At 44.3% G+C, this 23,101-nt stretch overlaps 13 protein-coding genes across 13 annotated transcripts; 8 read left to right on the top strand and 5 right to left on the bottom strand.

Annotated features, from left to right (window-relative positions):
• Window positions 1-239: 239 nt before the first annotated feature.
• On the top strand, window positions 240-1,296 carry SJAG_04517 (clathrin light chain). Its single transcript, XM_002175575.2, has one exon. The coding sequence runs from the start codon at window positions 286-288 to the stop codon at window positions 1,036-1,038; it is 753 nt and encodes a 250-aa protein (XP_002175611.2). The 5' UTR covers window positions 240-285; the 3' UTR covers window positions 1,039-1,296.
• Window positions 1,297-1,460: 164 nt separating this feature from the next.
• On the top strand, window positions 1,461-3,573 carry SJAG_04518 (hsp90-like protein). The gene is made up of 5 exons (XM_002175576.2): window positions 1,461-1,601; window positions 1,644-1,670; window positions 1,737-1,747; window positions 1,921-2,827; window positions 2,883-3,573. Exons 1-5 carry the CDS (start codon window positions 1,579-1,581, stop codon window positions 3,304-3,306), a joined length of 1,392 nt encoding a protein of 463 aa, XP_002175612.1. The 5' UTR covers window positions 1,461-1,578; the 3' UTR covers window positions 3,307-3,573.
• Window positions 3,530-4,993, bottom strand: SJAG_04519 (CCR4/nocturin family endoribonuclease; the record flags this gene model as incomplete). The annotated part of the gene is made up of 1 exon (XM_002175577.1): window positions 3,530-4,993. The coding sequence occupies one exon, from the start codon at window positions 4,991-4,993 to the stop codon at window positions 3,530-3,532; it is 1,464 nt and encodes a 487-aa protein (XP_002175613.1).
• A 186-nt stretch (window positions 4,994-5,179) lies between these two features.
• On the bottom strand, window positions 5,180-5,587 carry SJAG_04520 (anaphase-promoting complex subunit Apc13; the record flags this gene model as incomplete). The annotated part of the gene is made up of 1 exon (XM_002175578.1): window positions 5,180-5,587. The coding sequence occupies one exon, from the start codon at window positions 5,585-5,587 to the stop codon at window positions 5,180-5,182; it is 408 nt and encodes a 135-aa protein (XP_002175614.1).
• Window positions 5,588-6,530: 943 nt separating this feature from the next.
• Window positions 6,531-9,001, top strand: SJAG_04521 (RNA-binding protein). The gene has a single exon (XM_002175579.2). It carries the CDS (start codon window positions 6,696-6,698, stop codon window positions 8,634-8,636), a length of 1,941 nt encoding a protein of 646 aa, XP_002175615.1. The 5' UTR covers window positions 6,531-6,695; the 3' UTR covers window positions 8,637-9,001.
• A 102-nt stretch (window positions 9,002-9,103) lies between these two features.
• On the top strand, window positions 9,104-12,841 carry SJAG_04522 (rho-type GTPase activating protein Rga4). The gene is made up of 4 exons (XM_002175580.2): window positions 9,104-9,397; window positions 9,469-9,524; window positions 9,611-11,814; window positions 11,871-12,841. The coding sequence occupies exons 1-4, from the start codon at window positions 9,299-9,301 to the stop codon at window positions 12,449-12,451; spliced, it is 2,940 nt and encodes a 979-aa protein (XP_002175616.1). The 5' UTR covers window positions 9,104-9,298; the 3' UTR covers window positions 12,452-12,841.
• Window positions 12,842-12,964: 123 nt separating this feature from the next.
• On the top strand, window positions 12,965-14,449 carry SJAG_04523 (hypothetical protein). The gene is made up of 2 exons (XM_002175581.2): window positions 12,965-14,243; window positions 14,288-14,449. The coding sequence occupies exon 1, from the start codon at window positions 13,351-13,353 to the stop codon at window positions 14,080-14,082; it is 732 nt and encodes a 243-aa protein (XP_002175617.1). The 5' UTR covers window positions 12,965-13,350; the 3' UTR covers window positions 14,083-14,243; window positions 14,288-14,449.
• Window positions 14,401-17,070, bottom strand: SJAG_04525 (hypothetical protein). The gene has a single exon (XM_002175583.2). It carries the CDS (start codon window positions 16,628-16,630, stop codon window positions 15,848-15,850), a length of 783 nt encoding a protein of 260 aa, XP_002175619.1. The 5' UTR covers window positions 16,631-17,070; the 3' UTR covers window positions 14,401-15,847.
• SJAG_04524 (U3 snoRNP-associated protein Esf2) lies at window positions 14,582-15,867 on the top strand. The gene has a single exon (XM_002175582.2). It carries the CDS (start codon window positions 14,600-14,602, stop codon window positions 15,584-15,586), a length of 987 nt encoding a protein of 328 aa, XP_002175618.1. The 5' UTR covers window positions 14,582-14,599; the 3' UTR covers window positions 15,587-15,867.
• Window positions 17,004-19,352, bottom strand: SJAG_04527 (double-strand-specific ribonuclease Pac1). The gene has a single exon (XM_002175584.2). The coding sequence runs from the start codon at window positions 18,761-18,763 to the stop codon at window positions 17,630-17,632; it is 1,134 nt and encodes a 377-aa protein (XP_002175620.1). The 5' UTR covers window positions 18,764-19,352; the 3' UTR covers window positions 17,004-17,629.
• SJAG_04528 (hypothetical protein) lies at window positions 18,253-21,936 on the top strand. The gene has a single exon (XM_002175585.2). It carries the CDS (start codon window positions 19,108-19,110, stop codon window positions 20,389-20,391), a length of 1,284 nt encoding a protein of 427 aa, XP_002175621.1. The 5' UTR covers window positions 18,253-19,107; the 3' UTR covers window positions 20,392-21,936.
• Window positions 20,462-23,074, bottom strand: SJAG_04529 (U4/U6 X U5 tri-snRNP complex subunit Prp31). Its single transcript, XM_002175586.2, has 2 exons — window positions 21,888-23,074; window positions 20,462-21,815 (listed from the first exon to the last, which is right to left on the bottom strand). The coding sequence occupies exons 1-2, from the start codon at window positions 22,110-22,112 to the stop codon at window positions 20,547-20,549; spliced, it is 1,494 nt and encodes a 497-aa protein (XP_002175622.1). The 5' UTR covers window positions 22,113-23,074; the 3' UTR covers window positions 20,462-20,546.
• Window positions 22,246-22,990, top strand: SJAG_06440 (distribution and morphology protein Mdm35). The gene is made up of 2 exons (XM_011050758.1): window positions 22,246-22,587; window positions 22,639-22,990. The coding sequence occupies exons 1-2, from the start codon at window positions 22,549-22,551 to the stop codon at window positions 22,771-22,773; spliced, it is 174 nt and encodes a 57-aa protein (XP_011049060.1). The 5' UTR covers window positions 22,246-22,548; the 3' UTR covers window positions 22,774-22,990.
• Window positions 23,075-23,101: the final 27 nt, after the last annotated feature.

Raw genomic sequence — 23,101 nt, 5'->3', positions numbered from 1 at the left:
TGCGCAAGACATTTCTCAGTAGAGGAGCAATTGTTGCTGATACCCCGTGGTTTCGTTTTATTTTGCGTACCCTTCCGAATCTTTTTACTCATTCTCTTCCCTCCCTTTTTTTTTCGTTGACGACGGAGCACGGCTTCTTGAGCTAATTCCTTCCTCACCACCACTACCTCCACTACCACCAGCCCCACCGGAGCAGAACTTGTCTGCCGCTACTGACGACTGAACGACTTTCCACGAAATTGACTGAACAACTGCTACCCTCCCATACAACCCATCCTCGCTGCCATGTCCCAGTTTCCTTCGATTGAAGAGTTTGACCAAGGCTTGTCGTCAATTTCTACAGCGACAAAGGAGTCTGCGCCTTCTGCCGACTTCATGGAGAGAGAAAAACAAATTCTCGCTGACGACGCAAAACAGTTTGAGAACGCTGAAGGAACCAGTTCCGACAATGGTTTGCTGAATTTTGACGAACCTACTGCGCTTAACGGTGCTGAAAAGGACTTTGAGAGCGCTTTTCCTCCTCTCCAAACCATTATGCAGCCTTCTGGCACCATATCTGCTCCTGCAGCTCCATATATGGCAAACGCTGATGTTCACGCAGACGATGCAACTGCCGGCAACGAGCTTTCGTCTTCTTCTGCAGCTTCTGCTGACCAAGCGGAAGAACAGCAAGAGGAGCCCGAAACGGTCCGTGCTTGGAAAGAAGAGTACAAGAAGAGAATCGAAGACAAGCAGAGTGCTGCCGCCAGATTGCGTGAAGACAATGTTTCAAAAGCCAAGGCATCGATCGACGAGTTTTATGAGAATTTCAACACTAAAAAGGAAAAGCTGGTTGCTCAAGTTCGCGCTGAGCAGGAAGAAATGCTTCAAAAACACTCTGACGATACTTCGGGTTCTACGGCCTGGCAACGCATTGCCAAGTTGGTTGATCTCACTGACCGTTCTAATGTTTCCGGCCGTGACACTTCTCGTTTCCGTAAACTGCTGAAGAGCTTGGCCGACGATGAGCACGCTCCCGGCGCCACTGTCGTTGCTTAAATTGAAAGTTCTTTCTTTTACATCGCTTTCATAATAATCGAATGTGCTTCGTGTACGTTTGCTGTCGGTCCTCGTCACTGCTCACAAGCTCACGAAAAACCAATGTTTGTTAGCGAGTTCACCTTTCTGATCTTGCGTCAAACCGTGATTGTCTTTCTACGTCCTACATAATATACTTTCTATTTTTTTTTCCTTTCCATACTACTTACTACTAAACAATTTCTTACTACGAATAAAGTGTGCGTTATTAATGAGGCATGAGTGGGGCACATGTGGGGTTGACTATCCCACCCCACTCTCGTCCCCCACCATCCCGCCACTTCCCCACTGTGTCGCGCCCTTCCCCTCTTGCCCCCACAGAAATGAAGGGAAATCCAAGCATTCGGGGTTCCGCCATCGGACATAGCTCAGCTCAGGCTGAAGAGGCCGCGGTGCTCGGTAGTCCAGCCACCACCAAAAGTTCTATTCATACGGCCAAGAGTTAAAAGGTTTCGCTTGGTGAAACATACGCGTGTCTCAAAATTTTAGCAATTTGAAAACATGGCAATTGACTACAGCAAATGGTAAGCGTTTTTTTGCTCAGGGTAGTCGACTAATTGTTTAAGGGACAAGTTGGAATTGAGCGATGACAGGTACGTATAATGGTAGTGGAAGATGCAATATTGAAGACGGACACGAGTTTTTTGCTAACGTTTCAGTGACATCGAAGGTACGGTGGGAGAATGGTTTTAGAAAGTAGTGATGTGAAAACAGCATTGTGGCTTTTTACTGCTGCCCTTGAACCATTTACGGAGCCCTGTTATTAAGAAACCCTGCTGTTGCATGATCTAGCAAAGCTTCTTGACGGTCCTTTTGCGTGTCTGCTAACAAAGTGAATAACAGTTCATCCTAATGTCGACAAAAAATCGTTTATCCGTTGGCGCCAACGTGATATTCACGAAAAACGTGCTATGAGAAAACAAAAGATGGCCGACATTCGTGCGGCTTCAGACATGAATCGCCGCCTTGCTTCCCGTATCCAAGAATTGATCCATCATGTCCAGGGACTCTCTGACTCGGACAATGCCCTTCAAGCTTGTTCGGAATACCTGGACCAACACGCAGCCGAAGACGCTGAAAAAGCAATTGAAGGAGGCGCCTCTTACCATGAGATGCTCAAGTCTCTTCTTTCCCAAATCCAAAAAGACGTTTCCTCTGCTTCCAGGGAAGATTCATTAGCTTTGGGAAAAAAGAGCATCGAGGATCAACTTGGAAAACACAGCAGCCGTCTTAAAGAATTATTGGAAAAGGCTCAGAAGGAGTATGAACAACTCGAAGAAGAAAGTAAGAGATACATAACGTCTGAGGATATTCATATTGGCTTTGACAACACAATTGTTACAAAAGCACCTCCTTCCAAGCCAAAAGGAGCAAAGAAGGAAAAGGTCCAGGTGATTGAAACACTCAATGCCGACTCTGTACAGGATGAACAAGCGGGTAGTAGTGCTGCTGCTGCTGCTGCTGAAGAGCCTGAAGATGATGAGGAGGATTTAGAGGAATTGACGGTTTCCGAAGCTGGCAAGGAATTTGCACAGCTTGGCTCTGCCGATTACCGCAAGAGTGAGAGTTTCATTCTCTCTCACTTGGAAATTCTCGCAAGACCGTCCGAGTCGGACAGTCTACTGATGGAGGCTTTCAACGCTGAAATGGACGGCAGGAGTGCTTTCGCCATGCAATGCGTTCGACAAGCTCTATTGCTGCAATACTGTCGCCAATTAGGAGCAAGCAGTATTAGTGTCTTTTTTAACAAGTATGAAAACGGTGACCAAACGCTGCTATGTGACGCGTACTAACATGAATTGCAGAATAGAACAAGCCGATGGTCGAGCCCGTGGTTTGTTTGAAAATGATGTTGCCCAAACATACGAACGTGTCCACACTCGTGCAACCGCGCTCGCGCGCGAGCAGCTTGAAAGAGGTGAAGCCGTTGAACAAATTCAATTGTGTGCCGTGGATCCTAATACCACAATTAACATTATCGTTCCCAGAGCCGATTCAGAAGATGCGGAAGAGAGAGCTGCACGTGAGGTGTTTGATTCTTTCCCTCTTGATTTGCAAGAAGCGTTGGCTACGAATAATCTCGACACAATTAACAAAGTGCTTGGTGAAATGAAGGTCACTGACGCTGAGGAAGTTGTTGAAAAACTTAGCCAGAGTGGCATCCTTAGCATTGAAGAGGGTATCATTGACACCACAAAGGGAGAAACAATTCCCCAGCCCGATGCTTAGAAAAGGAATCCAATTTAAGTTTAAGTGTCTTTTAATTAGCAGCGGCGTACCTTCAGTTCGCCCAAGTGTCAGCAGTCAACCGTTGACACATTGTGCAAACATAGGAACAGTGAAAAATGAATTGGAAATTATCCACCACCTTATATTTGTTATCAATGCTATTCTTGTGTTGTTATTCTCAAGTGATAATTGTTTACCCTTTTTAATGAATCCATTTCAGTGTTTATAGAACCTGTACCTCGGCCATGATAGCGACGTGATCACTGGGGAAACGTCCTTCTTGGGGCTCGGCCTCATTCATTTCATTGTTTTCAGGACAACGTAGTAAACTGACGAGGCGGACATCATCCGTAATGCGGCCAGAGTCGTTCACTTCCTCCGTTTTAGGTGCAGAAACGGCGTTGCGATCCATAACAAATATATAATCCAAATGACCACGGTATTTATCGGCCCAATTGGTAAAGCTTGGATGCTCAAACGTATTACCGGCATTTCCAGGATGTACCTTCTTGTATCCGTACGAGTACAAGCTTTTTACCACCGGGTTCTTGGCGTGTTGATCAAAGAATATATCGTAATGAGGGAAGTCGGAACTTTGTACATGACGAATCTTCTTAGACTTCTTCTTCACCTTCGAAACCTGTGTCTCCAATGTGACAACAGAGGCTGAAGACGTTGACTCTTGTGTAGCCTCTGTTGAAGTCTCATCATCCGGACCCGTTTCCACGTCCACACTTTCTTGCTCTGGAACAGCCGACTCTATAGAAAGACCGGATGCTTTCTCTTCTGCATTCTTTTCATCTAGATCAGCTGCACCAAAAACGTACGACATACTGCGCTCAATGATATCCATTGATCGCTTAGAAATATCGAGCGGGCGGGTTGTAAGTGCTGGGAAGTTTGTATCATAAGGCTCTGTGTTGAAGTCGCCGGCAATGAAAACAGGCCAAGGATGACTTTGAGCAAACTTGTTGACTTCCTTCACCAGAAGTGCTCCTTGGCGCAAGCGTTCATAAGAGCCAAAAGGATGCCAAAAAAGATGAGTTGTAGCTAAGTAAATACCTCGATCCGGTTGGTCAATACGTTGTAGGGCAACGCAGCAGCCAACGTTTTTGGTAGGCATACGACCAGGCAGTTCATCATGCTCGTCATAGGAGATGGTAACATCGTTCACCTTAGTAAAAACTTTAGCAGACCAAAAAACAAAAATGCCATGAGTTTTTCCGGGATAACGGACAAAATGCACCTTGTAACCGTGCTCCTCAAGAACCTTTTGGTAGAAAGACGGAACAAACTCGGCATCAACTTCTTGCATACAGCCAACAGTTGGCATGTAGTGAAGCAGTTCGTTCTCTAGCATTCTGGAACGAAATTTCCACTTCAATGCGTCTCCACTCTTGGGGAACATAGTGCGTCGAATGTTTGTTTGTGCAAGAACATTGTATGACATAACCGTGAACGTCAATGGTTGTTTATCTTTTTCAAAGGGCTGAAAGGAAGGCAAACGTAGCATAGGACGCTTGATAAAGTCATCATTAAAGGGCCGTTGAGTCGGAGGAGGAGGAACGCCTTTCGCTGCTCGCTTTGCAAGTCTTTCAAGTTTTTTCTTCCTCTGTTTCTCAATAAACTCAGGCGTTACAAAAGAAGGGACCTTCTTAGTGGTTTTGCTTTGAACTTCCTCAGACATTTTCCAAGCTTGACAGATTTTCTTCAGCAAGCGTGCCGTCCTGAGTATCTTGGTGGTACCTCCGCAGTGCAGTATTAGGGATTGTGTGGTTCGTGAAGAAAGATGCAGCGACAAACACAGCGTAAGCACAGTAGAACCCTTTTCTCGTTTTAAACAAGATTAAATAGTAACCTAGAACCCTAAGACTTACCGAAAAGCACGAACATTGGAGGTTTCGGATTGATGACGACGATTGGCTTCTAACTGGAATTGCATTGGCAGTCGCTCTGTTTCATTGTTCTTTTTGGACTTAAAATATGAGTATTGGTGTTGGTAAACCTCTATTTTGTCGATTTCCTCGCTGTCGAGATATTGTTGAATTAAAGTTTCAAGACCCATGTCAGTCCAAACGGGCTGGGTTTTTTGCTGTTTGTTTCGCGTCAAAATCAAATGAGAGCTAGATTGTTGAATAGCAACTTCATCGTCGGGAAGTGGAGGAAGCTGTTGTAACCCTACATCGATGTCGTCGACAGGGAGTTTGTCTTGCAACCAAGTCGGCGCGTACAGTACCGTTCTCGGACGTTGCATGTGAATTTGACTGTATTGACTGTCCATTTAAGTCACTCGAATTAGTGTCAGAGGAATTGGAATGCTGCGTAGAAGGGTATTGGGAAAAGGCAAGTTGCAGTGCTCGTCTCCTACGAAGTAACTTGTTCTATGACGTATGCTTCGCTTCCGGTGCAAATAAGGTTTTCTTCAACTACGGACAAAAAGTAGCAATATTAACAATTTCGTGACTGTACATCAATTGCCTCAAAACTCGCTAAAACGCTATGTATAATTTGTTTCCTGAAGGTTTTTTTTGGTTGCGTGGAATTGGTTAATATTCAAATACGCTAAGTTGTTAAAATGAGTTCCCCACAATTCGCCGACCCGAAAAATGCGAAATGCGAAATTAGCTTAGTTCACTATGTGAAATGAAGTTTATGTTATTAGTACTAAGAATAAAACTTGTTTAACGGGTCTATGTAGCTTAATTGACAGTATAGTATTTTCATGAATCAGAGGTGTTCACGTTATCTAATTTTATTAAGGGAGTAATAGTCGAAAACCCTGTGAATCAGTTGCGACAGCTCCGTGTGATCTTGCGAAAACAAGCATCTGACACTTTTCAATTTTCATTAACAGTATCAACGCTTGCGAAGCTGTTCGCTTAAGTCTTGCTCGTATACGAGAAGCAATAACAATAACGGCGAGGAAGAAGGCAGATGGCGAGAACGAATGTGGAGGAGACTAAGAATATTTAGGAAGTTGATACAACAATTGAAGCTTGTCCTGTTCTGTTAACTGTTTACAGTCTCCAATGCTTCCATTAAAAACGGCTCTGTAGCGAATGACTGAGGTTGTCGCGGTCACAGCGCGAATCATAGTAATTGTTTACCTTACGAGAAAACGGAATGAGGAAATGAATGCGCAGAGCCGTCAGGTTTGTTTATTCAAAACGAGTTATCTGCTCTCACGCACACTCTCTTCCATACCTCTCCACACTCGAGTCGAAGCCACAAACAAAACAGGAATTGCTCCAATTTCCGCAGTTGACGGCAAAAGAAGACCAAAATCCCGTTCATTTTCTACGGGAAACAGTAATTGGCCTTGTTACTTGGGTGAATTTAAATTATATTGAGTCGAGCGTAATTGACATATTCACACCAGTTTGTTCAAGATGAAGCTGGCCGCAATCGCATTCAGTATCCCCGAACCAGCTTGCTTTCCTAGGGACGATACGATTTTGTTCAAAACAAAGCCCGGTTTCTACGAGCCTGATCCTTTTCGCCGTATTGTCGAGTCCGTCCAGCGTAACTGTTCCTATGTTTCTAAGATTCTCCCAGGAATAAACATGCAATTGCATCAAAAGCATGAAGAACACACGTTTGACCAGAATAGTACGCATTCAATTGTCGTTTCAGGTGTTGGTGATAACGACTCCCTCATTACTGCAAAATCGTTTATCCTCAATCGTATCCCAAGTCTGTTGGCACATTACTCTCCTCTGCCCAACAAGGACATTAGTTTAGTGTTTTCCGAAACCGATCATCCTTATGAAAGCGTGACGCAACGACTTAATTCTATTGCAGCCTCGACGGGCGCACAGATTTTTGTTACGAAAAGAGTTTATGCCGATTCAGGTATTAGCCTCAATGGGAATCGTGCAGACCACCAACGAAAATCTAGTCTCAATTCCTTAAGCTCGGAAGAAAGCACGAACAATGAGACCAGTATCTACAGTTTTTGTTTCTTTGGGGACTATACAAGCTTAGAGCATGCACGAATTCGTACTCTTGCCATGCTCGATGAAGCAAGAGGTGCAGCCGTTCTGTCCATTCCCATATCCATTTCCTTCCAACCGATTCTTGTTGGTACAGGTCAGGTGCAACAGGAAACAGTTGGCGTGAAAACGTATACTCTTCCATTCTGCGCCGAGCCCCTTCCACGTTCCATTGATTTACCCAAGCTCAATTCTGCTCAGATTATTTTGACCGGTGATGCACAGAAGATTCGAAAGGCAAAAGAAAGAATTCAGCATGCAGAAGAGCATCTGAAGATATTTACTCAGGTCATGGAAATTCAACCAGAGAAGATTCGCTGGATGTTGCTGTATGCTATCGACAAACTTCGACTGATTATGGAGGAAAACTCGGCATTTGTTCGTTTCCCGGATTATTCCATTCAGTCCTATGAAAAGTGTGCAAAGAGTTCGTTTGTAAAGATTTATGCTTCTAGTTCGGTAAATGCTGAGAAAACTGCCCTTCAAATAGCCAAGCTTGTCGGTACCATATCTGTAGGAAAGTATGCACTGCTTCCTCTAAAGATGGGTCCGGTAAAGTTCGAACTATTCCGCGAACTGAGTGCAAGCGACATTGTTTCTGAAAAGTCTGGCTCTAGCCAAAGCATCCATTCACCCGAGCGCTTAAAAATGATGACGCCCGCACATTGTCCAACAGCTGACGAAGTCAGCAAGTCGTTGCAAGATGCTGAATTGGCAATGATCCCCGACTTGATTTCCCATATAGTTGGGCTGACCATGTTGTATGGCGTGGATGCCAGTTTCAGTGACAATTGTTTTACGCTGCTCGGTAGCAATCACGAAGTGCAGTTGGGTCTGCGCAAACTGTCATTGTTTATGTTCACTCGTAGCTATTCGCATTGGTTTGAGATACTGCTGGAGGCTCCCACGAAAGATTTAGACTTCATTGCTGGCAAGAAGAACGGAAAACTTGACAAGGTGAAGCAGACCTCGAGGCTGAATCACAAGAACGGTGATATTGTTTTCCGTAAAAGCATGACAGACACGTTCACCATTGACATATATGGTGAAGACTTGGAGAGAGTGATTAAAGGAATGGACACAATCATGCTTGAGTTTCCTGCGGAGATGTTGTTTTATATTCCCGAGGGCATTCACAAGAAATTGATTGGATTCCGAGGAGAACAGATTCAGCGTGTTACCAAGTTGTATAACAGCTACATTGAGTTCTCAGCAACTCCTTTTGACTGCTACAAAAATAATGTTCTCATTCGGACACCTGCAAAATTCTCAGAGAACCTGTGGGCCGTCAGATCATTGTTTGTGAAGACCGCGGAAGGACTTGGCTACACACTGTAATGCGTCTCATCTGAATTGTCACCTTTCACCATACGATGAACATCGCTTCTCCGCGCGTGTCACGGGCCGACGACTTTTCGCGATAACCGTCCCAGCATGTTTATCGGCTCACCGTTGCGATTCGTAATTCCTCTTCAACAGTTCATCAACAGACATGAATTACTTGTCTATTTTATTTGTTATAATGACCCCATTCGAATGAGAAATGCTGCTCTATATGTACTGTTCCGCAGCAGGTTCTTTAGATATAGTACCAAAAAAAAAAAAACTAAATATAAATGAAAACTAAGACAAAAACGACCCTCTGTATAATGAACTAGTAGCTGTTTTTGGTGGAAGTGCGACATGAGTTGTATTTGCCGTGTTTTAGCGGTAACGTTTCTTGCTCCTAGGGTCGTTTACGAAGGAAACTTGGTTGAGATATCTCACCGTAGTATTACTTAGCTTTCGCCAAATACACGCACTCGCTAACGAAACGGGAAATAGAGGAGAAATAGAAGACACTACTACTCGTCTCTTTTGGAAACACCGTTCATTTCATAAGCTCATTGTTGTAATCTGTTTTTTTTTTGGTTCTAATGTTTCGTTCTTTATAAGCTTTCTTTTTTGTTCTAAATCCGTCATATTGGCTATAAAAACTACGTTACGTATACGAAATCTTAATGGACGATACTTCTCTTGCCTCGTTTAAGACGCTGGATAATGATGAAAACCCTGGTTTTGATGTTGAGCCACGTCTCAGATGCATAACTTGTGAAAAGGTAGGGAAAAACGACTCGGTTTGCTTTGACGTCGAGATGCGGGTGATTTTGATCGTATTAACATGCTTTAGTTGCTTTCTGAAGGTGTTTTTCTTACTGTAAATAATAACTTTTACCACGGTAACTGGTAAGTTTGAAACCTGGTTCTTTCAGATGATTTCCTCTTGGATCACTGTCCGCCTTATTCCTCTGGCTGTCTTGCTAACTTTTTAGTTTCCGTTGCGAGAAATGCGGAAAGACACTTGCCGTGCGTGATGCAGTCGCCTTCACAAACAGTAATCAACCTATCTGTAAGGATTGTGTAGAAGTGTGTAAGGCTTGTAAAAGTCCTATTCTTGACATGGCCATTATTACTGGCATGGACGCATATCACTCTACGTGCTTCTTTTGCAGCAGCTGTAACACAAAAATCACCGAAGCGATCTTTGCCCGCCGTAATAACCAACTTTTTTGTATGAAATGTCTACAGATCACGGATGCTGTGACAAGTCCCACCACGCGAGGTCATTCTCGCAGTGTTTCCGGTGCCTCCTTTTTCAAAGCATCTTCCAATAACTGCAACCGCTACTCCTACCTGTCCTCACCCGTTCCGAAGCTTGGTGCTGAGCTCAGTTTGTCGGCTGCAGCTGCTACGTTTGCACAACGCGTCGTCTCGCCGATTGACATGAATCAAAATACCATTGCTGAACGTCTTGCTGTCCCCGATGTATCCAGCATTTCCGCATCCACCCCTGTTGACCCGTCCCTTCCTTTGGGTTCCAATTCCGCAAAACCAGCTTTGCGTTTGTATACCTCCAACCCCATTATAGCATCATCGACTGAGAACTCTAATGTGATACCCGAAGTTGTTCAACTTTCTGATGGCAGTGATTTGAGCAATAATGAGTCGTCTGGCACCGCCTTTAGTGCACCGAACTCTGTAGCTACGAAACATGCATCTTTGCACGTTCCCTTAGTTGCCGCTCAAGTGAACGATAAGGAGAATGAAGCTGCAGTGCACACGCCCATAACCTCTCCTGTCTCTGTAACCTATAGTCCAAAGGACCATATTACGCTTGCCCAAGAAAAGCAGGGATCTATAGCGGCAGCGGCAGCGCAGTTGCCAGCGGGTTCTGCTACGGCAAACTCGAGCGCACGTCGCCCTGTCCAAATACCCCGTTCTGTGCCCACCACGCCTGAACACCTCAGAGATTCTTTAAACCGTCTTCGAAGTGTTTCCAATACCTCCACTGGTAGTAATGTTTTGGGTGATAACAATTTCAGACGCGTTTCTTCCGAGGTTTCGCAACCTCATATACCCAAATCCGTGAATGCTGTCGAGGATCCCGTCCAATGCACTTCCCCCGTCAATGAGCCCCGTACAAGCACTTCCACTGTACACTCCATCACGCCTACCGGTGCTAGAAAAGTTGCCGGTGAAGCAATTGCCTCGAAGCCCAGGGTCCCCTCAAACTCGCCTTTCAATTCCGCCGCTTACCGAGCTAAAAGCCTTTCATTTATCCAGGATCCCGCGGAACGTGAGCTGTATGCTGGCCAAGGTGATGTTTCGAACAGTTCGCTTGTTCGCCTGAGTGGAATCTTTTCTTCAAATGTTTTTGATGAGACGGAAAATGATGCCAGGGATTTGGTCTCAAAGATGGCAGGCTTGCATGTTCAGCGTGCAGTTTTATTGATGGAGATTTCGTCGTTGTTGAGAATGAAGGATCGCTCACCAGCGCTTACTCCAAATCGCTTTAAGCAAGAATTTATTGCTGATGTTAATCGTGGTCTGGATTCCTTGCGCAAGTCGTTCCAACCAGAGTTGGCGTCCTTGCTTTTGAAAAGAGATGCGCTTTCCGCGACTGTGGAAAAGCTGCAAAATGCCTATAGTGCCTCTATGGAAGAGACAGCATATTTGAATGTTAAGAATGCGGAATTACTAGGCATTAACAACCAATTAGAGAGAGAAATTGCTTCTAAGAAAGAAGAGTACTCAAAGAAACGTCAATCAACGTTTGGTTTTTCGAGACATTTTCGAAACAGACACTCTACCACTGACAAGGACGAAGTTACGAGCTCAAGCTCACGCGAGTCTCATTCTCGTCTGCAGCAAGTTGCATCAAGTCTTGGGTTCCGGCCTCGTGAAAAGTATAACCCGAGCGAATCACCTCAGCAACAACCGGCTAATTTGGAACATAAAGGCAGTTTCTCTAGACGGTTTTTGTGGCGCCGTGACTCAAAACATCCTTCCTCAAAAGCAAAGAATCGTGCAAGTAGTGTAATGAGCTTTTCTGATTTGAAGATTACGGAGGAAGATGAGATTCCATCATTTGGAATGTGCAAACTTTGTGGGAATTATTCAAAGAACCTGCCTCGCCATTACCAGGACTGTTTAAGTCAGGCAATGGATGGACAGTATCAGGCGCAACGCCAAGTCCGTATGTCATTTCCTTTTATTCTTGTGATTGAATGTCAAGTATCTAACTTTTTGCAGAGGTCAACCCATTGGTTGAGACGAGTAGTTTCGATCCGCAACGATACACGCTGACTCGAGTCCCTCATTTAATTACGGCGTGTATAGGCTTTGTTGAGAAGTATGGTCTTGATTATGAGGGTCTGTATCGAAAATCAGGAGCTACTTCGCAAATGAAACGAATTGTATCTTTACTTGAGAACGGAAATACGGAGCTTGGTCCAAATGAAGACATATCCGCTGTTACTTCTGTACTTAAACAGTATTTGCGCAACCTTCCGAATCCCATAATCACCTTCGACCAGTATTACCCACTAATTGAAGCAAGCGGTATAAGAAAACCGGCTGAAAAGCTGATTGGAATTAAGCGAGTTATCTCTAATCTCCCGTCTATCCACGGCCAAGTTTTACGCCTAATTATGTTCCACCTTGCAAATGTTGTCAAGATGAGTCACTTAAACTTGATGAACTCTAAGAACTTGGCTGTTGTGTTTTCTCCTACACTCATCCGAGATCCTGATAATTCTCGAGACGTTTTGGATATGGCAATGAAGAATTTGTGTCTGCATTTTATGATTGACCACGTTGAGGAGCTTTTCTGATAATCTTAACCCCAATCATAAGAAACATATGATGTTATGTTTCCTTACTATGACTCTAGATAGGTATGATTGACGTTCGAGGAGTTATCAGAACTGTGTTTTCTATTTATTTTTTAAAAAAAAGAACATCTGTACCACTGAAAGAAAACGAATGGAATGACAAGGAGCACCAAACATAATATGGAATACTATAATCCAAGCGCTTTAGGCGCTTAGAGGTCTACGTTCTTCAAAGTAAATCCCTTTCGCTTCATCTTTTTGCATAGTGTTGATTTTCCGTTTGACGACCTTTAATAGAAAATGCACTTAGAATTTGGAATGAAAAAATATAACTAGTTTGACTAAATAATGTGTGATTAATGTTTGTTTAACTATTTTTACAACAATGTATGGAGGCTGAATTGCGCAGTTCTCCTACTGGTGATTGAATGACTTTTCTAAAATCCGTCTTCATCCTAGCGAACTCTGTCACTCCTCCCATACTAGCGACCTGTTTAAAAAAACAGCTTTTACCGAGAAATAGTTTGCGACAAAATCCTGTTACTCTTGTCACTGATATCTAGAGGTGCTCCAATTCTTAGTGAGGAGGAGCCGCGAGTTTTGTCGCATGGTTTCGTATGAAAATTGTTCGTAAAGGATCATAGGCTTGGTTGAGCAATTTGCTAATACTCATGCTTTTGTAGCATTTATTGGGGTTCTCGAAAACAACCGAACTCTTACTTAAAGGCTTCAGTAAATGTCATAGCGACATTCGAGTGGAATTGCTAAGTCGAGGTAGTCGACATGGTTTGAGCATTGCTTCTTACTTAACGGAACAAGCATGTAGCCTTGACAATGTATCTATCCAATCATATAGGGATACTGCACCCATTAGATTGCTGCTTGTATACACATCTGTTATGAACACAATTCCCTACTTTCAAAACATGCAGCATCGATTGGGCCCTGAGACACAGATTCTGTTACTTAATCAAGGTGTCTCGGGAACTGTAAACTGTTACAACATCTTAAGGCGCAAAGGATTAAGGTCGCAGTTGTTTATGGGTAATCTGGAATTCCCAAGACACGCTGAAGAAACAAGGCAGACGAATTGTCTTGTTTCCATAAAACTGGCTCGTTTAAAAGACTCTGAGAACAGTTCACATTTATCTCATACAGTCGATACTTTGAACATGCTCGAAACGGACCTAATATCTGTTGACAAAAAAGAGCTCTCCCTTCTACTTAAAGACCAACTAATATCCGCGTCAGCCATATACATCCACATGGCTCGAGAAATCATAGGAGCGGCCGTAAATCAAGTCGATGTCCTGACCTTTGCCAAAAGCAAATTGGGTATGAGCCTTGTCAAGGACTGGGAGGAACGAGTGAAGCATACAGCCTTTTTCTTTCCGGCAGACACACTCGTACCGCTTCTTTATGAACGGTTGAAGTGGCCTAAAGAGCGACTACTTGAAGCCATTCGTGCCGACTGGATATCTCCAACGACAAAATTGCAAAAGAAGCATTTTACGGAGGTAATGTTTTCTGTCTTTTCTAATTGGAAAAAGTTAGAGGGGATCATGCCTATTCTGTTGAGCATGTACGCAACGGGTAAAGGCGGAAATGTTCGGCACGACATGTTTTATTGATAGGGACAGTACACTTTGAATGACTGATATGTAATCGTATGTATAATTATAACATTTATCAAGGCGCACCTGACAAAATGGAGACTTTTAATGGCAGTTGAGGACTCATCGTTGGAAGTAGGAGAGATGTCCTGAAGTTTTTGTTCAGACTTTTTCTTCAGGTGATTCTTAAAAAGTGTTTCTTCATAACTAACCATTCTACCAGTCCGTCACAAACACGTTGGCCATACTGACTCCCCTTTAAAATCGTTCTTCTTCTACAAAGAAAAGCTTAGTGTAAAATTACTTTTGTCATTTCCGCTTTTCGGAACTTCAATATCTCATTTCCCAATTTCCTTTCTCTATAAATGATTTATCATATTTTTCCTACACAGTTCTGTTTCTTATTCAATCCAGAATCTATAATTCATGGTTGATCTGCAGATCTGCAAATCACTATTGTCGATCACCACCGTTAATCCACCTGCTACAGAGAAACCAAGCGAATCCCCACCACCTGGCTCAACCTTTTGCAAAGATGTCTGCTGCCGAAAAGCTGCTGCTTGGAACGGAAGATGCTGAAGAGGAGTTTTACTCTGATGAAGAGCACCAGGAAGAAAGCAGATTCAAGGGAATTGTGTCTTCCAAACGCGAGAATTCACGCGACGACGATCATGACTTAGGAAGTGACGCGGAATTCTACGGCATGGATGAAAGTGATGAGGAAGAAGAAGGCGCCGCAGATGGAAAACGTGAAGGAGAGAGCAATTCTGAGCTCGGAAGTGATGATGAAGGACAAGAAGTTGGCTCAAGAAAATCGTCGAAAAAATCCAAAAAGATAGCAAAGATCTCACCAGAAGAGGTGGAAAAGGCGAGAAAAGCAATCAAACGTTCAGGAGTCGTCTACCTGTCACGGATTCCCCCTTACATGTCTCCTCAAAAGCTTCGTCATTTACTGTCTGCTTACGGAAAAATTGGTCGTATATATCTGGCACCTGAATCAGCCAAGAAGCATGCAGCTCGTGTGAAAAACGGTGGTAACAAACGCACACTGTACGAGGAGGGCTGGGTAGAGTTTGAGAGCAAGCGAGTTGCTAAAACTGTCGCAGCCATGTTGAACACTCAGACGATTGGCGGAAAAAAGAGCAATTGGTATCATGATGACATTTGGAACATCAAATACCTGCCCAAGTTTAAGTGGCATCATCTTACAGAACAGATTGCAGCCGAAAATGCAGCTCGTGCAACTCGTCTGAAACTCGAGATTCAACAAGGCAACAAGGAGCTGAAGGAATACGTTCGCAACGTTGAACGTGCAAAGATGATCGAAAACATGCAAAAGAAACGGAAAGAGCGTTCGGAGACTGAAGGCGAGTCAGCTCCTCCTGTTGAGCCGGCCAACAATGACAACTCAAAACAACTCCGTCGCTTCTTCCATCAAAAGAGCGCTAGCAGCCACCGGATACTTCCAAAGAGTGGTCAAGACAGCGAAAAGGTCCAAAATGTTCTTCGTCGGGTGCTTTAGAGAGAAAAGAAAACGAGCAAATTAGGGTCAATGAAAAAAAGGTTTCAGTAATTAGCACGCAGCGACTAGGCATTTACAAACTTGAAGAGCAGCAACTGATTGAGAAAACCTTTGACCAAAAAACCGCGAAACAACCAAATAAACCTATCCTTCCAAACCCATCCGTCCTCTCCCCACCTTTTGCCCAACTGTTTCTTTTTTGAATAAAAAAATAATAATTAACGTATTCTTCACTAAATACAAACTTTATCTACAAGCTTTTTATGCGGCGAAAATGAAGACAAGAGCACTGACAGCCAAGGCATAAGGAAGGAAAGAGCCGCTCAACTTGGGAACACCGGCAGATTGCACGGAGGCGGAAGTCGAGGCAGAGGACAACGAAGTGCTGGCAGACTTCGAAGTGACAGAGACAAGAGAGCTGGAGGAAGCAGTCTTGGAAGCGGAACCAGAGCTAACAGCGCTAGTGGAGCTGCCAGAAGCAGAGCTGCTGCTGACGGAGCCAGTAGCACTGGAGGAAGAAGCAGAGGTGGAGGCGGATGCAGACACAGAGGACGAGGCGGAAGCCGAGGCAGAGGAAGAAGCAGAGCTGGTGCTGGCAGAAGCAGCAGAGCTGGAGTCAGTGCTGGCACTGCTGGTTGCGCTGCTGACATCACTGCTGCTGCTGGAAGAAGAGGCACTGCATTGGGAGGCCACGGTTTGGTTCTTGACGGTGAAGTAAGAAGATTGAGCGTAGATTTGCTCGGGAGTGTTCTTCTTGGTCAAGTAAATCTCAGCGCTGGAGGTGAGGGGAAGACTGCAGGAGGTGAAGCTGTAGGTACCGGCACTGGTGCTCACAGAGTCATCGAGGAGAGTGTAAGAGGCGCCGGAGGATTGCATGTCGACAAAGTAAATGGCGACCGTCTCGGGGTCCGTGCTCACAGAGGTCCATGTAATGGTGTTGGTGTCTTGAGACGACCAAACGGAGTCCTTAGTAGGACTGGTCACTTGCAAGGCGTTGGCAACGCCAGCAGCCAGGACCAAAAAAGATGCGATAGAAGAGAGCATGATGCAGCTAATGAAAGAGTATGGGGTAAGAGAAATTGGTAAGAAATTAGATGTGGGAAAAAGCACTGAAAACCGAGTCAAGGAAAAAGACAAAGTCAAACTGGAGGAGTGAAAAAAATCCGAGAAATGAAAAAATGAGAAGACGAAATTCCACACAAACGAAGAATGGAGGAAATGCAAGAACAGGAAGAGTGACGCTTCTGTCTGAATATATATAAGCGAGAAATGAAGTGGTTAGATGCGAAGACGTTACAGAAGTGGGTGTCTGAGCAAGTTCAACTTTTTGATGAGACGTGCAGATTCACCGACTTATAAGACTTCGTTGCCCAAGCATCACCTCGCCTTTTATAACAACAGTCGCCCTAGGGGGCTGGAAACCGAGGTGACATTCAGTAAGGAGGCAGATGTGACTCACCTTAGTACGAAGGAGGCTTAAGTGGGCTGAGTAGCGATGATTAACTTGAGAGACAGCAGATGTTGTCATCATTTAGAGTCGTTAGAGTCGTCGTTAAGGTCGCCTTTTCGTTCCGATCAGCTCGTGGACATACACGAAACTTGCGTATTTAGAGCCGATTTGCTGCGCATCATTTCATAAGCGAACACAGTCGCCGAATAAGCTCGCGGGGCTCGGCGCGGGGAAAAGAAACGCCGACAGGGGGAAAAGATCGGCATAACAATACCGCATGCTGATTTGCTGATTTCGCGTTGCGATGCGACAATGACGTAGGCACAGAGGCTCAAAATGCAGATCCGAGTTCGAAGAAAGAGGAACTGTAGGAGGAACCGTGAAAGAACGAATCCCGAGCGGTCGCTTAGCACCCTGGATGAGATCGTGTGTTGGAGGAGGTGTGTAATTCGCTGCAATTCGTCCAGTGGTGCACTGTTGGTTTATCGCTTTTGTCGTCTGTGCCGAAATCCCCAGCATTTCTCACCACCAAAATAAACAGCTCGGAGCTTCGGTAACGTTCGCTTGTGTTCGCCAATTCTCGCGTATTCTCGCTACCGCTTGCGTTCTCTCTTAGCAAGTATTTCTAGTGCTTTCATTGCAGCTCGGGCTCCAGCATCCTTCTGGTTGGCTCCCCATGATCGCGCAATTTCATCCCCATTGAATTTGCATGCGACAACATAGCCATCAGATGAGCCGCCCTTGCCATCGACCCAAGCATATTCAATAAAGCCCTGGTGCTTGTAGCGGTGATAAAGTTTGGCCTTGGCGCGCTTGTCAATCGGCCCGTCAACAACCGTTTCGCGTAGTTTCGGCTCTGTCAGTCGTCGTACCCAGCGGTACGCTTCTCGCTCCTGGCCGTCCAAAGCGAGTGCTCCCAGGTACGCTTCGAAGGTGTCGGCGATCACCTTTTTGGCTTCTCGCAACTCGTCCTTTTCTGCAGAAACACTCAGCACGAGGCGCTTGTCAAAGCCATACAGGCGAGCATACTTTTCTGCCGTTTCGTTGCCGACCAGCTTGGACCGGAGCTTGGACAGCTCCCCCTCGTTGAGTTCGGCAAACCTTTCGTAGATGAGTCGCGTAGTATAGAAGTTGAAGAAACTGTCACCAAGAAACTCAAGCCGCTCGTTGTGGACGGAGAGTAGGTCTTGTGAATTAGAGTGGTTTGGATAGAGTTCGTAGGCTCGTGAAATGTGCATGAACACCTGTTTCTCCAATTTGGAGGACTTTAATTTTGGTAACGGAGGGGGCCATTCTCCTTCTTCGTTTTCACTGTCAGAGGGGTATAGCGAAGGGAGATGGGATGAAGAGAATTGGGATGCAAGTATTGGTGCATTTGTCGCTTCCACGACCTCGCCCTCTTCCTCCTCTGCAGCTGCAATATTATCAGCAGCCGGCTCCTTCTCCCCCTTCCCCTTTAAACTTGAGCTCAAGTGGGCGGCAACGTTCTTCATCTTCCGACAAAGCTTTTCATCCACCTCCTGTAGCTTCTCTTCCTCTGGCATGCTGTCCAGCAACCCGAGGACAGAGTCGAGCACGGACGAGAGCTTCTTTAACTTTTTCTGCACCTCTAAACGGTGTCGAGTCTCGACGGGCTCCTTTGTTTTTTGCTTTTTTGATGTAACATCATTTCCGGAGGAAGGACAAACTTCGTCGACGGAACGTTTCTCGTGTCCTGTGTGTCCCATCTTTTTACCCTATTCTTCCTGTAAATCTGTAAATACCAATCGTCCACTAGAACCTCGTAAAACAATTCCAATTTTAATCCAAAAAAGCCTCTTTAAATAATTCTTTTCCTCCCAAAACTTTGACGCTTCCTTCGTTTTTTGAAAATTGGTATTCTGCCAAATTTGCGTCCATTCACCGCAAAGACGTAGCAAATCAAGCAAACGCGGTCCGTGGTTCCAAAAGAAGGAGTCTAGCTGTTTTCAACAACCGTTGTTTAACAAAATTGTTGTTTCCTCGGTAGGATTGGTTGTTGACAAGGTCTGCCGTGAAACACACGCGTTCACTGTTTACCACCAAGTCAGCAATGGCAAAAAGCTTGGAGGAAAAAACGGAGAATCTCAGCTTAGAGGATCCTTGCTTGCCTGAGATGAACCCCGTGGAGAAAGAAACGGCGGCATCCGTAGCTTCTGAACTTGTAGAGAAGAAGGAAGTCGAGAGGGAAGCAGAACAGGAAACTGAAACAAAAAACGTGCCGGAAACGGTGGAAACGACGGAAGCGGATGCTGAACAGAAAACTAAGGCTGAGTCCTCGACTGAAACAGTCGCTCCGGACGAAACTTCATCACCGTCCGAAGCTGAACGTGAACTCAAGTCTTGTCAGTTGCAATTGAAGAATGTACAGAGCGAAAAGTCCAAGCTGGAATCTCAATACAGAGGCCTGTTGAACAAAATTTCTGGAATCAAACGTACTTTGGGCGAAAGATTGAAACACGATGCAAAGGAAATCACAGAGCAACGCGAGAAGATCAAGTCTCTTCAAAAAGCAAACACGGAACTGAAGGAAGAGCTTATTATAGCTAACGAGGAGTCAACCAAACTGACAGACGATGTACAATCCCTTCGCTCTGAGGTGGAAAGTCTTCGCCGTGACAAACAATCATGGATGAATGAGCGCGAGCAGCTCAACAACCAAGCATTGCAATGGGAACGAAAGGCGAAGGACACGTTCGATGCTTTGGAACAAGTCCAAATCAAGTACGGTGAAACAGACCGACAACTCGAAGCACAATTGCAAGTGAACGAGTCGTTGGACAATGAGGTCTGCCGCTTCCAAACAGCTGCAGAGAAGCTCAAACAACAGCTTGCTTCCGCTAAAGAACAGTATACCAAGGAAACGCAAGAGATCCGGCAAACTTGGCAGACGGTCGTCGACGACTTGTCCGAAAAGCTACAGTCTGCGTGTACAGAGAATGATTCCATGAAGACGAAAATAACAAACATGGAGGAACGTCTTTCCCGCACAAGTGAGCTTGAGCAAAGTGTGAAGGAAAAATCCTTAATTATCGGGAAGCTCCAGCACGAAGCTGTAATCCTTAATGAACACTTGACGAAGGCTTTACGACTTTTAAAAAGTGACGAGAACGCGGAGAAGGTGGACAAGCAGCTCATCTCCAACCTACTTGTCTCCTTCTTATCGCTTCCTCGAGCAGATACGAAACGGTTTGAAATACTTCAACTCATTGCTTCCGTACTCGAATGGAACGATGAACAGCGTGAACAGGTTGGAGTCCAAAGACCGGGCTCTTCGGCCGACATGTGGAGCGTTCGTCGAAATTCGTCTTCTAATTCCCTTCTGTTCCGCAGTTAATCCATAAACAACTGACCCTATATTTTGTTTTCTCACCTTCCTTTTCACTCTTTTCACTACAACGACTAAGTCTCTGAAACCTTTATCTTCTTTTTTTTTACTATAAGACCAATTTTAGTACTGTGTGATATATTTAAAACTCACTTGAAATGTCTTCAAGTAAGCTTTTTTGTTGTCTCCTTCGCATCCCGTTTAATTTGCGTGAAAACGCCATCCTGGAACCATTTGTTTGCCTCTTCAACTTTTTGTTGCCTTTGTAATAATGGATTTACCAATTCGATTCCCTGAACGGGAGTAAATGCTAGCGAACTTTGGAGACCATTGACGGCGAGGGAAGGCTTCGTTGCACTAAGTTTTGCTTTCTTAGCCTTTGGCAAACGCAGTTTTGTTCTCGAGTCAGCAAGCACAGCACGAATCTTTCCTTCGCCTTCTTGACCCAGCATACCCAAGCCCTCCGTTTCATCGCCCACGTGCACCTCGGCTTCCTCCTTGCCAAAGGCCACACGGTTTTGCAGGCGACGAAGTTCCGTCACAGCGTATTGCTCTTTAATCTTGCGAATGCGTCTGCCGCCACGACGTTTTTTGGGACGATCGTCAGGAACAGGAAGCGCAATAACAGGACGTTGTGTCGGTGGTTCAAGTAGCTTTTCAATTTTCCGGTCTACTTCTTCACGGAATTTTTTGCCATATGCACCGTCAGGCGACTCATGGATGGAATCGACTCTGGCAGCCAAAGAAACTTTTGCGGCCGTCAACCGAACAGCCTGTTTTCGAACATCTGGCGGTGTTTTCTGAATGACATCTGACATATATAGAAAACCTTGGTTATCCTTGCTTGCCGCTGTCGTAATTCCTACGGTGGACAGACGCTTCTTACCAAGTGCAGGAATGTTGCATGCTGGAAACTTGCCTAGGCGCGTGAGACCGCCTGCAATTCCAATTAGATTCGCCGCTGTTGTAGTTCCCACAACGGCTGACAGATTGGGTGCCACAACGCTGATTCTCGATTGCACATAGGTTAAGATTTGGCTTTTCGCTTCAACAAGTTCGAAAATAGCACTGCATGCCTTGTTCACTAATTCTAATACATCCGGCGGGAGTGGTTTTCCCATAGTTGTCGTGGCAGTCGTTGCAATTACCATTATCGTTGCAGAAGGTAAAAATTTCAGCTTGTCTTTGCTGTTTTGAAGGTCATTTTGAAGCGTCATTACCGTTTTACAGTAGTCTAATGCATTCAACACAAGCCCATGCAATTCGGGAAATCGTGCTTGGTAACGATCCTTTACAATCCGATGTAACCGCACAATCTCATCATCAATTTCCATGGCAATTGCGTTCGAATCGACAATCAGTTGGTATTCTGGATCATCCTCAATGTTTCCAACAATAGCCTGCTTTTCTTCTTGACTGTAGATACTAATTTCCTGTGATGTTATTTCGTTAGTAAAGAAAAAATAGCGACCGACATAATCATTATTGAAAAACCTCGTTCATACCTCTAATATCTTCTGTAGGCGCTCTGAATGCAAAAGTTGGTCGATAGAAGTTGCTGTTTTGTTTGTTTCAGTAGATGTCTGTTCATCTAAAGATTTGCTTGACGAAGTTGTGCTAGTTGTCGATGCTTGTTGCTCATTTGTTCCTTGTGTTGTTTCTGAAGGTGTCAATTCTGTTTCCTCCTCATCGCTCAATAAGTCGGCCAGCAATTCATCGGCTAAGGACATTTTTTTGTTTCGTAAAGGGAAATGAGAAAGTAGTCGGATTGAAATGAGGAATAGGTTAATAAAAGCGGAGTAGTCCTAAACGTTAAAAAATTTGGAGCCTTATTGGTGTGAATTTAAAAAAAAAACGTTTAGACAACTGTAGAAATCAAGAGTGGAAACTGAAGTGGCAGATAATGGAGAAAACAGTAAGAGTTTTTTTCAATATAACAACTTCAAGACCTTAACTGGGATTAGAAAGGAAAAGATTCGTTTAAGAAACACTGAAGAAGTAGAGTCCTTTATTATTATCTTTTTTTTTGTAAAAAAAATAATCCTCTTGTTACGTTTCTCACCGAATACAAGTCGTCGTCCTTTTCAACCAAAATCCAAACTTACAAACACATTCCTTGTCTCGATAGAACTTGTAACGGTGGCAAACAGTTTGTACAAGTACCAAATGTCATCCTCAATAGCTCCAGAATGTACAAATCTCAAGGTAAAGAATATTCGACATAACTAATAAGTCCTGTCCTAACTAAACTCATAGAAACGATACGACGCATGTTTTAATGAATGGTACACGGGTAAATTCTTGAAAGGCGATACCGATGATTCACAATGTGCAGAATTATTTCAAGAGTATCGTAAGTGCGTCCAAAAACATTACGGAATAAGAAATTAGAGCCTTTATTGGACGCTGCTCGGAAAGAGGTGAATTGACGACGTCTCTTCTCAATTTTGTATGAGATTTCTTTTCAGTATTTTTTTAATTCTTTGTTTCCTATAACAATTTCCTTTATGTATTCACAATTCCTAATTAAAATACCAATTCTTCAACCAAACAGCTCTCACAAAGCTATTGAACGCCTTTTTGTCTGCAATTCATCATTTGCTATTAATTTCTTCCTGTAGTATGTCGTTTTGTGCTTGGAAACGCGTATACGCGTAGGAAAGCTTAATTGTAGGGATGCGAGTTTCGTGTGCTCACGCGTCAGTAAACTCTAAACTAC

The sequence above is a fragment of the Schizosaccharomyces japonicus genome (genome assembly GCF_000149845.2).
Source record: "Schizosaccharomyces japonicus yFS275 unplaced genomic scaffold supercont5.3, whole genome shotgun sequence".
In the NCBI taxonomy this organism is placed as follows: domain Eukaryota; kingdom Fungi; phylum Ascomycota; class Schizosaccharomycetes; order Schizosaccharomycetales; family Schizosaccharomycetaceae; genus Schizosaccharomyces; species Schizosaccharomyces japonicus.
This window is presented reverse-complemented; position numbering and strand designations above follow the sequence as displayed.

What these genes read in the sequence shown, in the direction of transcription:
- SJAG_04528 (XM_002175585.2), top strand. Translation starts at nt 19,108, where the DNA reads ATGGCAAAAAGCTTGGAGGAAAAAACGGAGAATCTCAGCTTAGAGGAT.
- SJAG_06440 (XM_011050758.1), top strand. Translation starts at nt 22,549, where the DNA reads ATGTCATCCTCAATAGCTCCAGAATGTACAAATCTCAAG. An exon ending in CAGAATGTACAAATCTCAAG is followed by an intron (nt 22,588 to 22,638) that starts GTAAAGAATATT and finishes CTAAACTCATAG; the next exon opens with AAACGATACGACGCATGTTT.
- SJAG_04527 (XM_002175584.2), bottom strand. Translation starts at nt 18,763, where the DNA reads ATGGGACACACAGGACACGAGAAACGTTCCGTCGACGAAGTTTGTCCT.
- SJAG_04523 (XM_002175581.2), top strand. Translation starts at nt 13,351, where the DNA reads ATGAACACAATTCCCTACTTTCAAAACATGCAGCATCGATTGGGCCCT.
- SJAG_04521 (XM_002175579.2), top strand. Translation starts at nt 6,696, where the DNA reads ATGAAGCTGGCCGCAATCGCATTCAGTATCCCCGAACCAGCTTGCTTT.
- SJAG_04518 (XM_002175576.2), top strand. Translation starts at nt 1,579, where the DNA reads ATGGCAATTGACTACAGCAAATG. An exon ending in GCAATTGACTACAGCAAATG is followed by an intron (nt 1,602 to 1,643) that starts GTAAGCGTTTTT and finishes TAATTGTTTAAG; the next exon opens with GGACAAGTTGGAATTGAGCG. An exon ending in ATTAGTGTCTTTTTTAACAA is followed by an intron (nt 2,828 to 2,882) that starts GTATGAAAACGG and finishes CATGAATTGCAG; the next exon opens with AATAGAACAAGCCGATGGTC.
- SJAG_04522 (XM_002175580.2), top strand. Translation starts at nt 9,299, where the DNA reads ATGGACGATACTTCTCTTGCCTCGTTTAAGACGCTGGATAATGATGAA. An exon ending in GATGCATAACTTGTGAAAAG is followed by an intron (nt 9,398 to 9,468) that starts GTAGGGAAAAAC and finishes AACATGCTTTAG; the next exon opens with TTGCTTTCTGAAGGTGTTTT. An exon ending in AACTTTTACCACGGTAACTG is followed by an intron (nt 9,525 to 9,610) that starts GTAAGTTTGAAA and finishes CTAACTTTTTAG; the next exon opens with TTTCCGTTGCGAGAAATGCG.
- SJAG_04524 (XM_002175582.2), top strand. Translation starts at nt 14,600, where the DNA reads ATGTCTGCTGCCGAAAAGCTGCTGCTTGGAACGGAAGATGCTGAAGAG.
- SJAG_04529 (XM_002175586.2), bottom strand. Translation starts at nt 22,112, where the DNA reads ATGTCCTTAGCCGATGAATTGCTGGCCGACTTATTGAGCGATGAGGAG. An exon ending in GCCTACAGAAGATATTAGAG is followed by an intron (nt 21,816 to 21,887) that starts GTATGAACGAGG and finishes ATAACATCACAG; the next exon opens with GAAATTAGTATCTACAGTCA.
- SJAG_04517 (XM_002175575.2), top strand. Translation starts at nt 286, where the DNA reads ATGTCCCAGTTTCCTTCGATTGAAGAGTTTGACCAAGGCTTGTCGTCA.
- SJAG_04525 (XM_002175583.2), bottom strand. Translation starts at nt 16,630, where the DNA reads ATGCTCTCTTCTATCGCATCTTTTTTGGTCCTGGCTGCTGGCGTTGCC.